We start from the raw sequence: 15,971 nt of genomic DNA on the forward strand, positions 1-15,971 counted from the left end.
TGGTGGACTGCATGAATATTTTGTGGAACAAATATCTTTGCAGCTTTTTCTTTTAACAGCATACTTTGAAAGTCAGGAAATAGAAGCTACTATGAAAATAATATTGGTGACTTATTGCTTTGATGATTCCCTCACCAAATCTATAATCCCACCTTTTCTTGTCACATTAATTCAGCTATTTGGAGAGCTGCCACCTGTGTATTTTAGAGGTCACCTTGAACTCACTCTTGGCTCTGTAAAATTTACAAGAACTTTTAGCCAAAAATGGTAAAATATTTATCTGGGTACTAAACACAAAAAAGCGACATCTTTTTTTTTTTTTTTTTTTTTTTTTTTTTTCCCGGCAGGACATGGGGCTTTTTGGGACCGGTTTCATTGTAAGATACTTTACATGATGAAATGGAGGGCACAGCACATTGCATGTCGGCACACATGAGGTGCACTTGGAGAAGCATTCACACCCAGGGCCCTACGCTGCCGCACACAAACCACGCGGGGCGGCATTTCTGCACAGGGGGCTCGCGGGCCCCCAGCCGCGGCCAGCCAAGCGGGGCCTGCAGTGTGGCCACATGGCCTTAGGGTTTGTCCTATCTGTAAAAGATGTTTAATCACGACCACAGATTGCTCTGTCTTCCACTCCAACTTCCTTTCCCAAAGTTGACAGCAGTCCTAAGATTGTGAATGCATTACCTACAATGAGTTGTGGACCTAGAGGAAGGGCTGAGTTTTCCTTTTCTACACTCAGAAAATCACATTACTAATTATGACCGATAAGAGGCCATCAAACAGTATGCAGTCAAGAAATGTAGAAAATAAAAGTGTTAGACATGTCAGGCATTTAAGTAAAAAAGTATATATTTTTTTCTAAATTTTGTATGTTTGTAGTATTTACCAGCTTTAAAAAATTGTAATTTACTGTGATTTTTTTTTTATTCTAAAAACGTATTTTGTATCTAAATTTGCATGATTTTAAGAATAGGGTCTCCAAATTGTATATGCTTTGTACCCCACCAATCTTGGATCCTTCCTTTAGGGGAGTGGATACATAATTTTTTGAAAATAAGCTTCGTTTCCCTTTTCTAACAAATTGATTTTTCAGTCACACTTGCGCTATGACTATTTTTTCCAAATGGCCCTCTGTGCCGTCACACGAGACCTCAGAGAGATGAGGGGACGCTCCCACCACAGCCTCAGTCTCAGGTGTCACTTATGGGCTGCTCTCTGACCGCCACCCTCAGGACCTGGGCTGGGTGTTCCTGTGCAGGGCTCACATCAGGCCCGTCAGACCTCAGACAAGGACAGGTGTCTTAGTCATATACCACAGACTGGGCAGCTGAAATAACAGACAATTCTTTCTCACAGTTCTAGAAGCTGGAAGACCCAGATCAAGATGCTGGTAGATTTGGTGTCTGGTGAGGACCTGCTTCCTGGTTCGTAGACGGCCACCATCTGGCTGTGTGCTCACATGGCCTCCAGTCTCCTCCTCTTCCTATGGGCACCGATCCCATCACGGGCCCCCAGCCTGACCCTAATCTGACCCTAATCACCTCCCAAAGGCCCGACCTCCAAACACCATCGCACTGGGGGTTGGAGCTCCAACATGTGGATTTGGGGGGTGCACAGCACCAGGTGATGAATAACCATCGCTAGAAATGCCGCAGGCAGTATGAGAGGGTCTGGGCACCCACACTGTCCATCTCCTCCATAAACAGCCTTACACCTATATTCTTTATTCTCCGAACACAACATGAAGTCCCCGATAGCTGCCTTCACAGTCACTCCCTCAGTGGTCCTATCGAAGCTGTGTGATCAGAAGACAGGAGAGGGGGAAGCTAACATTTCTCCTGGACACGTCCCCGATAATACCTTCATGGGGAGTGGGTGCAGCAGTGGCAGTGCAGTTCCTGGATGTGGTGGCTTCTGCGGCTGCCTCCCTCAGCCCAGACACATCCAGACCCTGGATTCCAGCCTCATCTCCTACTTGCCTGACAGCCTTGGGCAAGCTCCCTTGTGCTTAAGTCCTCCTTGAAAAACTGAGGGATTTAGACCCATTAGCAAGAAGGTCCCTTCTGGCTCAGGAGTTTTGCCACCGCAAATGAATTTCACAGCATAATTCACAAGGAGAGAAAACTGGATCTAAGTTGGCCAGCATCCCCCAGACACAATCCGTATTTTCTGAGGCATGTCTACTGCATCTAAAACTGCATCAGCGAAGATTTATAACCTAACCTAGGTCTTATACTTTTTGAAATATGCTACCTTTCCATCCATGTTTTCTGGGGCCACGAGAATGCATGTTTTCCCGAGGTCTGCTACACTGAACCGTGGTGTAAATCAGAGGTTCCAGAATGAACTCTTGTATTTCCACATCTGCTGCTCTATGTCCTCCCCTCAATGGAAACTGTGAGCATTCAACGTCACCGTGGGTGTCCCTTAGCCTTTACTTCTGTGCTCATCCACAACTCAAACCAACTCGTATTTCCTAACCTTTTACAGCGTACAGCACGTGCACATACATAAACGTAACTTAAATCAAGTTCGTGAAGTCCCGCATTAAGGGTCACACACATTAGGTTCTGTTTCTGGATCTGAGAGCCTCCTAGGATTTCTAATGTCTGCAGGCCCTGCTGCGATGTCCCGAGTCAGGCAGGGCAGCCGTGGCCAGTCTCAGACGGGCTCCTGCAGGAAACGCATACCCTGACTGCAGCTGGGTGAGGGGAGCTGAGGGGGAATGAGAAGCACGCAGTGGGTGGCTGACTGGAGCCACACTGCGTCCAGAAAGAGCTAGAAATGAACCAGCAGAAGAAACCATGAGCAACAAGAAGTGCGAACTTCAGTCCCCAGTGGGGAACACAAGTGGCCAGATGAGTCTGGACAAGGCACCATAATCACTGAGACAAGAGAGAGCTGGCGGGAGGTCCATCCACCAAGGTCAGTACCCCTGCATGGCCGTCCACACCCAGAAATCCTGCCTTTCTCCTCGCTGCAGTGTGTGCAGAGGACAGCAGAGGACACGGATGGACCAGCGCTCTCCACAATAGAGCGTGCCTGCACAGAGGAGACACAGAGTGCACCCTGACCGTGTCGGAACAGAGGCTGGCACACAGAGCAGAGCAGACAGCAGGGCCACACGCTAGCACCCATGTCCTTCCTTTGTCCAGCCAGCACTGAATGTAGTCCTGTGCTCAGGCATGACAAGGTGGAGGCCCCGAAATCACTGCAGAGAAACAAACACAGCACTTGTGGTCAAATGTACACAAGTGTGCAGTGCGAGCATGCTCACTCAGAGCCTGCCCACGGCCTCTTTTCTACACCCAGCCAGACAGATCCTCCCTAATATCCTCCTCAAAGTGGACAGACCGGCCTGCCCACAGCAAGCCCTCCCGTTATCATTCCCAGAAAGCCCTGTGAGCACACTCCAGCCTCAGGGCCCTCACACATGCTGTTCCCTTGCTGGGTATCACCCACTGCCTTCAGGTCTCTGCTCGAATTTCTCCTTTGCAACAAGGTCTTCCTCACCACCCACCATAAGACAGAACCAGGTCCTCTGACCCAGTACTATTCTACTATCTTCCTTACGTGCACCGACATCCCATGCAGTTGCCATCCAGCTGCTCAATGTCTGCTTCTCCCACTGAGACGCAGGCTCCACAAGGCAGATGACTGTGTGGCTCATGCTGCCCCCTCCAACGCCCAGAATGGTGCTGGCATTCAGCGCCTCAAACAACCACGGACACCAGTAAATGTTGGTCCACTGATACACTAGCCAATTTAAATGGTTGCAAAGTAGGCAGGAGACACCTTCTCTAGGAAAGCCTGAATGAGGCCAGAGAAGAATCAGTGGGACAGGACCCAGCAGCAGGCAGGGCCCCTGGGCTGTCCCAGGGCAGAGGCTGCTTGCAGCACCCCCATCTAAGTGGGGAGTGGGTGGCCCTCCCTGACTGCAGCTGTTCCCCTGCGAGCCTGAGAGCAGATGTCTGAACCAGCAAGAAGGTGAGAGACCTCAATCACTGCTTAGATTATGCAACTTGGGGCGGACTTAACACACCAGACACTATGTACACAGTCCCATGACATTTGTGTTGGAAATTATTCCTAGGAAGAGAGTGAAAGCCCAAACCTCAGGGGAAAATGAGCTGACAGGTGCTACACTAAGGAAAGAGGGTCCCCCCACCACGGGGTTTCTGCCAGTGGCCGCTACCACATCCACAAAACCATCGTTCCAGTCACTGCTGGTGCCAACCTGCTGCTCTGCACTTGTTTTCAGGATCACTTTTTAAAAGAAGAGTGTGTTTTAGATAATTCCTCAATAATAGGAATTATGGTAAAGTCTGAGGGAAACTCTTTATGTTGATACTTAGGGAAAAACATTTTATTTCCAGGAAAAGTTTGCAAAGTCAGCTAGGTATTACTCAGCTTGCCTGATCACAGGGCTGCACTTGGTCCTTTGTGTGTCCAATGTGAGAATGGGGAAGTTGCCTACTGAGGCACCCAGTTAGCATCTTTGGAAGGTCACTGAGCAGTGACAAACAGGTGAGCGTGCCCTGCCAGCAGTGCCACTGTGTCACCGTGGCCAGAGCACCTCGGGGTATAAGGCTGACACCTGCCCAAGACAGCTCCTCGCCTTCTCTGGAGCAGGGACCCCACCTGAGGCGGCCTGCATTCCCAGGGCCTGAGTACAGAGGCTTACTGACCACGGATAACAACGCGCACGACTCGGGCTGCTCACCTGCCTCTGGGACCAGAAGGCTGAAGGCTGCAAACCGGCCTGTGAGCAGCCTGCACGACCTTTCACATGAGCTACACTCAGCAAATTTTCTTTAGCATCTGCCCAACCGGCACTTAGTTCCAAATAAAAGGAGAAGTAAAGTCTGTGATCTTGGGGAAAACGAGAATGAACAAACTGTGGTGTTTTTAGTTTAAATGGATAGCCACAGACATTGCTACACACCCTATGTTTGCCATTTAAAGCAAACTGTAGCCGAATAATATTAACTTTAAATTATGCCGCTCAGGGCCATAGAAGAATGTTTACTTTGGGGTCAGACTGGGCAAAACAAACAGTGAATTAAAAATTATAGCTTTGATTGGAATCGTTTTACGGCAGGCTACCATGTGTGTTTCAGGTGACAGCGTGTGGCCCCTTCCTGGGGTCACGTGGATCTGGTAATGGAAAGGCTGTTACCCCTGGTTGTCCAAGCAGGCCTGGGGGTATGGGGTAAGAAGAAAAGATACAATACTTACAAAAATTTTCCATTTGTCTTTGAGCCTATCAGTACAATTTGCTCAGATTCAATCCGAGAGATTTTTCCGTGGAACCAGGGCATTTTTTCATGGGCTGTGGTGGCGATCAGCTTCTCCAGCTGAGGCTTCTGGCTGATAATGGCCTGCTCTAGAGCTTGACCCTGCCACAGGTGGGGGAAAGCAGAGCAATGACACCAAGTTAAATGAAAAATGACACAGAAATCATTTCCAATCTGTCCTAAGTCCAGACATGGCAAAGTACAATCACATTTGTTTGTTTGTTTCTTTGCTCGTGTTCATTCGTTCATTCATTCACTCATTCATTTGTTCAATAAGGTCTTATATGTTATTTAAATACCTTCAAGGGTGTAAATAATAAATTAAACTTTAAAATACTTTTAAAAGCCACACCAGCTTTAGAAACCACCTGGTATAATCCATAAGGTCAGGAGAACATGCCTCCTGCCCTCTTCACGTCTGCTGTTTACTAGAACTGACTGTTCTATATTGAACCTGATCGTTTATTAACAATTAAGAATCCTTAAGATGTGTGCAACAAAGGAGACATGTGCCTTCTGTCTGCTTCTACAAAGGTGCACACTCATACACACTGCTGCCTGTAACTGCAAGCGATGTGACCACACCAAGTGTGGGAGACAGACAATGAGGAAATGACAACGTGAAAAGAAAAATGGCAGAGAGGCTGACAGCTGGATGAATTCACTTCCTCATTGTTCTTAGTGGGAGAGAAACAAATTCTGCACAGTAGTAAATGGAGAACCAAAGTTCAATTATTTGACGTTATAAAAAGAACCACAAGAAGTAAAAAATATAAATATAATTATGAATAGGAACCAAACTAAGAATAGAAAGGGAGGAGGTTAGAAAGAAGGGAAGGTGAGTATGGAAATTTTGTCATACCTTACAGATGAAATGAAAAAACCAAAGCAGCAATAAGTTACACACCAGAGAATTCTCTGAAACAAAGCAAGTAGAGGTCAAAGTGAAAGGGTGGGGAATAGTACTCAACCATGACAAAGAATGAACTGCGGACAGGTGAGGCCACACAGCAGACTTGCAAATGCATTAAGCTGAGTGAAAGAAGCCAGTCTGAAAAGTCTACATGCTATGTGAGTTCGTTTATATAGCATTCTGGAAAAGGCAAAACTACAGGACAGAAATCAGAGGAGGGGCTGCCAGGGGCTGGGGTCGGGGGTGGCACGAGGGTGCTTGATGGGTGGTAGAACTCTGCATATCTTGGTTGAGGTTAGGGCTACATTATGCTATGTGTTTGTCAAATTTCACAGAACTGCACACCTACAAAGGATGAATTTTACAGTGCATAAATTACATCTGATTTATCTGACTTTAGAGAAAGTAAAAGGATGGTCTAAGACACATCTAATGAATGCTAGTGAAAAATACTGGGCACACAGTATTATCTGTCTGCAAGATTGAATTTAGTACAGAACACATTAAAAAAGACAGTTGCTGTGTACAATCCTCAAAAGCTTGTGCAGTCTGAACTCTGTATCAGAAACAAGCAGAATGCAGGGCGCACACTGCCAGGAAGTGCAAGAGTGATGGCTGAACACCTAGGGCTGAGCAGGAGACCGTCAACCAGCCTGTGGGCTCCTGACGTCAAGGGCTGCTGACAGTGTGGCAGGAACATAAGTTGTCACAGCCTCTGGGACCTTTCTGGATGACAATCTGTCAGTACACACAAATTAAACCCAACCTGTTCAGGGTTATGTGCAGATACTGCCTGAAAGCTCAGAAGGATGGGTATAGAGAGATGTCACTAGCAGCATTACTTGTCAACAATGAAAGTGTCCATCAACAGGTATTAGTTAAATAAATTACAGTGCATAGGAAGGACAGGAGGCAGCCAGAAACAGGCTGGTGCAGCCATGTGGATGCTGACACAGAAAGGTCTGCAGGAGATGTTAAGAAGCTATAAAATCAAATGCCAATCAGTTTGTCTGGGATGGCCCCCTCAGGTAACTAAAGAACAGAAGATGCCTGTGTTGCTTCTGAAATGGCCCAGCATGACTGGGTGACAGTGGCTTCCTGCGGTGGAGAAACCCACATCGCTGCCATGCAAGGACTGCCCTCTCAACTGTGACCACAAAAGAGGAAAGGCTGCCTTCTTGGAGTGAGGCATTTTTTTGTCCAAACTGATGACTAAGGGGATGACTGCTTATCTGAGGCACCACTGCCAGGCTCTGCACGGACTGCGGGCCCGTGTGGAATTCCAGGGCCCCTGAGCACGAGAGCATGCGCGGCGGGAGGACCAGCCGCGGCCCACCTGCAGGTTCCAGGTCTGCTTCACGTACTCCCGGATGAGGTTCTCCTTCAGGTCTTCGAAGGGTCCGGTCTTGGGCTGCACCCCAGGCGGCCGGTTGAAGGGCTTCTTGAGGAGGCAGATAAGGCCATCCGACTCCTGGGAGTGATACTGGCAGAGCTCGGCGGGGCTGGTGTGCGTCCTGCCGCCCGCGATGGCGTAGGTCCCATTCAGCTCCCGCTCGATGGTGTAGTGGTGCGCCTTGCGCGCATGTGCCACCGACAGGGCGAAACCGCCCAGGTAATTGCGGCTCTGGCGCAGCAGGTAGAGCCCGTCACTCATGCCGCCCTGGACCAGGTAGTCCTCTGCCTCCTCCCGGGTGATGTTGCCAAAGAAGAAGGGTAGGTGGTTGGCACTGTCAGCCATGCCTGCGGCCATGCTTGTCTCCCCTCAAGGCCAAGGGCGCACGATGTCCACCTGGACAAAACAAGGAGGCACATCGATCAGCACCCAAGCAGCAGGACCAGGTGTAACGCCGCCAACCTTCCCACACTGGAGACAGGCCCTCCATCAGGGGAAGCCCTTTCCTCCTGGGACTTGGCGCGTGGCTCTCACCAACCTGTTACCCACCCATCTGCTCACATAATCGTTAGATTTTCAAACATGTTCCCATTATGGAACCCACAAACAGAGCATCACACAAACGTGGCCACAGGAAGTTTATTTTTTTCTTTGGTAGAAACAGAGAATTCTAAAAGGCACACCAAAAAGAGAAGTCCTATTGAAAGCAGGGCTTAGGAGCTGGTCCACTGGGAGGGGCCCAGACAAGCATGTGCCCACCGTTCTCTGCACATGGAGACAGCGCTGCAAGGAACATTCGCGGCTGCTCAGAGCTATGGGCAGTGAAGAAGACGTCACTGAACACTCTTCACCTGAATGTCAGGGGTGTACTGTGTCATACGCTGTAGTTAGACCCCAGGGAGCTGAAGTGCTAGGCATGGGCACACACCATTTAAACCTGTGAGGTGGTCACCATGGCCTGTACAGTTTGGCTTGGAGATGGGACCCACAAGTCGTTGCCCTGAGGCCTGAACAACAACGTCCTCAGAAAGCCCCTGGCGTTGGGCTGCACACTGTCTCCTCCCTGACTCTGCCAGACCACTTCCAGACACCCGCCATGCACCAGTCCATAGTGAAGAAATAGTGCAGGTTCCACAGTTGATGAGGATGCCTGTCACAGAGAAGATACTTCTTCACTAAACAGACACACACAGAAACCCAGACACCGACACGCAGACAGACACAGAGAGACAGACGGATATACACACAGAGACATACAGACACACAGCCACACACAGAGAGACACATAGGAACACTCACACACAGACACAGAAACACAGAGACACGCAGAGACACACAGACACAGAGATGTACAGAAACATGATTATGTGAAAGAGCCTCTTCTCAACATGACTTATCCTACAAGTGGTTATAAACATAAGCATTATCTGCCCAACAGAGGCCGTAGACCTCTCTAGGCAACATTGCCAAAGCAGTAACATGTGAGTTTATAATTTGATGGTACAAATAATTTTCTTGCTTGCTTCTAACATATGATTATCAATGATCAATTTTTCTTTGTCTAGGTCCTAAAAATTAATCTCTCAGTAAGTTTTGTTTTGTTTTTGTTTTAAGTACAGTCCACATTTACATGTAAGTCTAAGACACTATTAAGAAGGAAGACATCTCTGGAGAGACCACGAGTCAGTGTGTCTTCTGGAAGCACTACTTCTCTTCTGCGCCTTTCTCCCTCTCTGGCAAATCCTTCTGGGACACTTGAGTCGCAGGTTCAGCCCAGCCCTCCTCAACAGTGAGGCCTTCAGCGCTCCTTCCTCACACTCTGCTCTGTTCCTACAAAGGGTCTCCTGTGGCCACGTTTGTCTGACGCTCTGTTTGTGGGTTCCATATTAGGCACGTGTTTGAAAATCTAACGATTATGTGAGCAGATGGGTGGATAACAGGTTGGTGAGAGCCACGCGCCACGTCCCAGTGCTTTGGGCCCACCTGCCCTTAACTCTCCTCCCCTGCAGACCAGCACTTCCCAAACTTCCACATGTGTGCACATCACCTGGACTCTGAAATTGCAGGGGCCTGCGGCATTGCAGGGCCAAAAATCTTGGTGATGTTGCTGCTGGTCCCTGACCACACCCGTGGCTGAGATCTCCACTGCCACCTGCCTGCCTTCCCCACCCAGGTGCTGCCCGGCCAGACGCCCGGAGTCCTTTCGAAGCCCTTGCTTTCTCTCAGGCTTGTTTTGCAACTGGCTTAGGTGTAAGCTCCTGTCTTGCTGCACCCGTTACCACCACCTGGGTTAACTGCATCATCCCCAGCTGCTCGGCTATAAGAACTCTGGCTGCTGGCCTGCATCCCTTCCCCTCCTGTTCCTCCCCCACCAGGGGTCCCACAGGTCCCCGCAGCATGTCACCGTCCCTCCTGTTGCCGTCCCTCCTTGCCTGTCAGCCTCTCTCCTAGCAGGCTGGTCCCCTCTGCGGGTCCTGGCTCTCACTCTGTCTGCTTGGGGAGGGGGTGGGCGGGTGCACAGTCTTAGAGACTTGCCTCAGACGCATCCGTGCAGTTAGCTGGCCCTGCTGCTCTAGATCCCTGACAGAGCTGCTGCCCACCATGAGCCGCAAGTAAAACCTTAGGTCTTCAAGAACAATATTTTAAGTGTTAACAAATACTTTTTAATTTATATAAATCTTAATACGATTATTTGTGAAATTCATCGGTTTGTCACTAACATTTACATTGGTGCTGGCCTCTCCTGTGAGTCCCACGCCGAAGCGACTAACATGAGACAGACAGGCTGTGACGAGGCAGCCTGCCAGGGCCCATCCTCCAGGCACATGCGGGTGCTCCTGTGTGGCTGTAAGGGGACACTGCAGACTCGGCTCCAAGGGGACATTTCTGGCTTCCCTTGAGGCTGAAGGTCTGGCTGAGCTGGGTGTCAGCAGCCCCCTGGCCCCAGGTGTGACTTCCTGTGCTATAGGTGATGCCTGGTGCGTTGTTGTTGCTGGTGGTGGTTTTGACAGTAGAGATGGTTTATTGCAAGGACAGCTCAGGGTATAGCCTGGAAGTATTTAATCTGGGTGTGAACAACATCTGTGACGCCTTCTCAGGACTGGCTCCCACCAGTGCCCACCCAGGACATTCTCCCGCCCCCAACCTCCTTTCTACAACACAGGCCATGGTCGTGGGTACTGTCACCTCCGTTCTAGCCACTGTCCACAGGAGTCTGTCACCACACTACTGTTTTCCGCCCTGTTTTTTCAGATATTAGTTCTCACTTACTATGGCAAATCCCAAGAGTTTTGCGTTTGTGTTCAGCCTTAGTTGGGACACAGCTGTCATGTCGACCGCTCCTGCCGCTGTTGGGACAGGAAGAGACAGCGCATCCGCTGTGCACTTTCCTCCCTGCACCCACCGACTCAGCTGCCCTATAACCCCGGTACCTGCTTACAGGCACTGCTTAAGTCTGCCTTTTCCTCAGACCCCTGGAAAGTCCGAAGTTCAAACTCTAACACCCACTGGGAAAATTTTCCCCTCAACAGTCCCTACAATTCGCTACCTATTTTTTTTTTTTTGTCTATTTCAACATTCCCACTTATTATTTTCCATGTGTGAAACCACTTTATTCAAAAGCTTAAAATTGAGAAACAAAAGAGGCTTTGGGTCCCCTTCTCTCTCCAAACTCTGCTAGTACCTCAGCTGGTGCACTGTACATGTAGCTTTTCAGGAAGGTGAGGCTTCAGGTCATTGTCAGGTGAGCTCCTGCAGTGTCACCTGCAGTGCGACTTGCTCTTCTGGGGCCATTGTATGATGCAGGCTAAATACATTTCATGATAACATGAAACAATGTTTTGTAAACACTGCTTCATTTTTCTCCATAGCATTTCTCCATAGGTGACTGCCCTTAAGACACCGTAACTTACTGTTGTCTTGGTTCCCCCACCAGGGAGGGGAAGAGAGAAGAGGGTGTTTTTATTTGCTGCCCTATCTGGCCCCCTGGAGCAGTTCTTGCACAAAGCAGGTTGTCAAAAATATTTGAGTAACAAGTACAATTAAGTGAATTTCAAAATAAGTGGTATAGAGCAATCCAGTTTTGTTTATAAAAAAGTTGTATGTACACACGTGTGTAATAATACACACAACGAGGGTGAGAAAGGAGAGTCTGAAAGGACGGTGGGTACCGTGGAAGCACCATGGGTGCTTTTACTGACTTTGTATTTGCTGTCAAGACCTCTGCACCACCCCTCGGCTCTTCCACCCCCTGTCCTCTGCCTGGCCTTTACTTCCACATTCCATGAGTCTTCTTTTCCCAGTGTCACCAACCTCTAAGTGGCCAAACTTAAGGTCACCTGTCTGGCCCTATCTTTGATGTCCCGGCAGCACGGATGCAGCCCAGCACCCCCTGAAGTTCAGTGAGCCTCTCTCTCATCTTTGTGCTCCTCTCCCCTCCGTGGCTTCTTTCTTTTTTTACTCTGCAACCCAGTGCTGGGTCTTCAGCCCCCTCTGGTCCTTCCATACGGCCTCACTACCAACAAAATGCCAAGGAGTATTTTCACATTCACCTCTCTCCACTGTACCCCTGACCCGAATGCTGCTTACCTGACATTTCCACCTGACTGGAACAACTCATCCTTCACGCGCCTAGAATGGGGCTTTCGAGGGCTCATGCATGCTCCTCCCTGAGCCTCTCCTAACTGAGCAAATGACACCAAGCAAACTCATAGTCCAGGATGAGACACTAATGTGTTTCAGGATTCCTCCCTCACGCACCACGCACATCTAACCCACTGAGTCAGAAAAGACATGTCTTCTACCCAACGCGTCCATCCCATACTGGGATGGGTTCCCTTAGGAAGCATGAGCTCCATGCAGGGCCATGTTCCACTGGGGGTAGGCCATCTAGCAAGAGATTGGACCAGCTGGTCTCCAGGGATCTCTCGTGGGCTTTTCTCTAAAACATCCCACACCACGGCTTCTGTCTCCCCTGACCCCACCCTGGTGGAAGCTTACAACCTCTCACTCACATCGATGGACGTTTCATCCAGTTCTCATCCTCACGGTCCAGTCCCTACACAGCAGGCAGCACGAGGTTGGCAGGCCATCTCCTGTCCCCGTCACATCCAAAACCCTCTTTGAACCCTACTTCCCCACATGGTTTGGCCTGAGCTCCTTCCTCATCGTGCCTTACTTATGCCCACAGTCACCATGTCCAGCCACACCGGGCTCCCTCCTGTCCTAACGTGTGAGGACCTTTCCTGTCCCAGGCCACCACACACGCCCCTGGGTGGTTTCACCTCCTCCGGCCTGTGATCTCAATTCGTGTCACTTCAGAGAGGTGTAAGCTGATGACAGCGTCTCAGACGGCTTCATGCTATCTTTATCTCACCAAAAGGTTTATTTCCTTCATCGTGTTCAACACAAACCCTGCCCTACTGGCCCTAAAATTTAAGCTCCAAAGTCTGGAAGTGTTGACCTGCACCCCCAACACTTAGGGGCATCCCAGGTGCTCACAAAATACCTGTTCAATGAAAACACGTGGATTTGTTCTTTTCTGAGTTTCTACAGTGGATGCACACTGCTGTTGTAATGCAAAATCTGTGTGCAGGGGGCTGTTGTGCCCGGGTGGAGAGCGTGGTTCCAGAGTCAGAGAACTGGGGACACTCGCCCAGCCCCCTTTAGGTTCCCAGCCCCGAGGAAGCGTGGTGTCCGCATGGGGCTCACCTCCTCCTGAGCGACCTGTTCCACTCTGGGATGGATGCCCTGGGTGGGCACTGGTGGGAGCCAGTCCTGAGAAGGCATATTGTTCACGATTCTGGTCACTGCTCCATGCAGTTCCATTTTGCCCCCGACCCTCCTGAAAGGGCAGCAGCTTTGATTCTGCTACCGCTGAGATCTAGACACACATGGGCACAGCCCCTCCTGCATCTGCACTATGTGATCCACAAATGCAGCCGGCTGGCCTCAACCCCAGCATCCATGCCTGGCTTCTGCTAGTGAAAAGCTGCCCTTTTCACTTGCAGCCTTGATTTACATACTAGGATGGTGGCATCATGCCCTCACACTCCTTTTGTTCATTTCCATGTCACCCATTTCCATGTCACCTTTCATTATGTTAGCTCTGGGTTCCTTAACTCTAGCACTCACGACATTTGGGCTGGATCATTCTTTGTTGTCCATTATCAGCACGTTAGCAGCATCTCTGGCCTTCACCCACTAAGGCCAGAGGCAGCCCCATTCCCCAATTGTGACAATCCCAATCTACCGCCAGACATTGCTAAATGTTCCCTGGTGGCAACATTATCATGATTGGAAACCACTATGTTAGCTATTTTGGCCTGCCCACAAGTCGGATGTGTGTGTTCCATTGTGCTGGCGTCTTCATCAGTAAATTAGATGTACTACCGTGTTTCCCTGGAACTAAGACCTAGCCAGACCCTCAGCTCTAATACATCTTTTGGAGCAAAAATTAATATAAGACCTGGTCTTATTTTACTATAAGACCCAGTCTTAATATAATATAATATAATATAATATAACATAATATAACATAATACCGGGTCTTACATTAATTTTTGCTCCAAAAGATGCATTAGATCTGATGGTCCGGCTAGGTCTTATATTCGGGGAAACCCGGTAATACGGCCTCATCTAATTCATTAACATCATCACTCTGAGCAAAGCACACAGAGGGTCACAAAGGGAGGAGCCCCCAGGAGGTAAGTGCACATCAGCTCCAGAGATGGCTGAGCTGGGGGGCACAGCAGAGGCTGAGAGTTGAAAGGGCTGGTATCCCATCCAGGCATGTGCGACTCAGGCACCTGTGCAGGGGATGAGGGAAGTATTACCAAAGTAGCCAGAACTAATCGCAGTCATGATGGGGAGTGTGGAGGTCAACAAAAAAGAGAAGGATTAGGTCACGATGGGATGCTGTAGAGAAAGGCACGGGCAGCTGCATTTCATAGGAGAAAGTGTGTGTGTGTGTGTGTGTGTGTGTGTGTGTCTACGTGTGTGTGTGTGTGTGTACACGCACAGACACACTGCATCCACACAGGATGACAGAGCCTTGGACCGAACCAGAGACAATGCTTTCTTACCTCCAATCCTGCCTAGTGCCAGTCTAGCTTCCACCTACATCCAATACACTCTGAGAGGTACATCTATTCATAAAACAGAGCCATTGTCTTCTCTGGGCTCTGATTCTGCCCGCCCCACCACAGCCCTCCCAGAGCTGGCAAAGACGAGTCCTTGTAATCCCCTTGTATCCAACCAGCTCCCTCAGGTCCTCCACCTTTTCCCTAAGCTCTCCTGTGCCCTGCACTTTTTGACATGTTATAAACCTCACCCCACCCCCCACCCCTCCAAACTCCTTTCATGGCCCATCTCTCCAGTCCCAGGACAAAAGCTGACTGCACAACCTTTGCTCTTTAAGACACATTTAGCTTAGAGAATATCACTTAGAAAAAATATTTAGCTTAGAAAAAATAACTATTTGTGTGTAGTTCTATCTTATCAGACAGCAATTTCAAAGATTAAGAGGAAGAGGCCACACTTGCCATCATAAACACAATGTTTCAGATAACATTTTAGATAATTTTAAAATATGTTTCTGGGGCAGCCTAAGTGGAAGATTAAGTCCAGATGTTTACAGTGGGCCAGTAGCTGAAAAAGCGGACTGGAACCCACGACTCTGGTAGAAGGAAACGTCATCTCCTGCAGAGGGCGAACCAGAGCGAAGTCAAGACGATGAAGTCAACATGCCCACCCAACTCCTTAGCCCAGTTCAGATTTATCACCTTCTAAAGCTATCACAATAGACATTCCGTTAGGGTCAGTATGGTTACCATTTTGTTCCCTTCTGTCCAGAACACAGGCTACCCTAAGGACGGGTCTCCAGCCTGCAACATTTAGTGGAGAGTTAGAAAGCACACATGACAGGCAGCCTCCAAGACTCTTCCAACGCCCCACAGATCCCTGCCTCTTGGTATCCACACCCTTTCGCAGCCCTTCACACACTGACCAGGGCCTGGCTGCACAATGACAGTGTGGGATGCCTAAGGCGAGCCCACAGAAGCCCGTAGAGCTTTCCCTGGTTCCTGGATTTTAACCTGAGAAGCCAGGGGCCATGTCGTGAAGACACTCAAGCAGTTCTTTGGGAAGCTGAGGTCTCCTGCACACAGCCCCATGAACTTGCCAGCCACAGAAGGGAGCCACCTGGGAAGATGGTCCACCAGCCCCAGTTGAGCCTTCAGATGATGCAAAACATTTGACTGCAGTCTCAGGGGAGAACCTGAGCTGAGCCATGCTACCTTAAATTCTGGTCCCTCATAAATTCTGATACGTGATACATGATTATTATTGTTTTAAGCCACTAAGT

At 49.3% G+C, this 15,971-nt stretch overlaps 1 protein-coding gene across 2 annotated transcripts in view; it reads right to left on the bottom strand.

Moving 5' to 3' along the window:
- SYK (spleen associated tyrosine kinase) overlaps window positions 1-15,971 on the bottom strand; it is an 85,688-nt gene that overhangs the window by 40,723 nt on the left and 28,994 nt on the right. For both annotated transcript variants that reach the window (XM_033123042.1, XM_033123041.1), the window contains exons 2-3: window positions 7,553-8,005; window positions 5,245-5,405 (exon numbers count right to left, since the gene is read on the bottom strand). In XM_033123042.1, coding sequence (XP_032978933.1) covers window positions 5,245-5,405; window positions 7,553-7,966 — 575 coding nt within the window. In that variant the 5' untranslated portion in view covers window positions 7,967-8,005. The remainder of the gene's footprint in view (window positions 1-5,244; window positions 5,406-7,552; window positions 8,006-15,971) is intronic.

The sequence above is a fragment of the Rhinolophus ferrumequinum genome, chromosome 12 (genome assembly GCF_004115265.2).
Source record: "Rhinolophus ferrumequinum isolate MPI-CBG mRhiFer1 chromosome 12, mRhiFer1_v1.p, whole genome shotgun sequence".
In the NCBI taxonomy this organism is placed as follows: Eukaryota; Metazoa; Chordata; class Mammalia; order Chiroptera; family Rhinolophidae; genus Rhinolophus; species Rhinolophus ferrumequinum.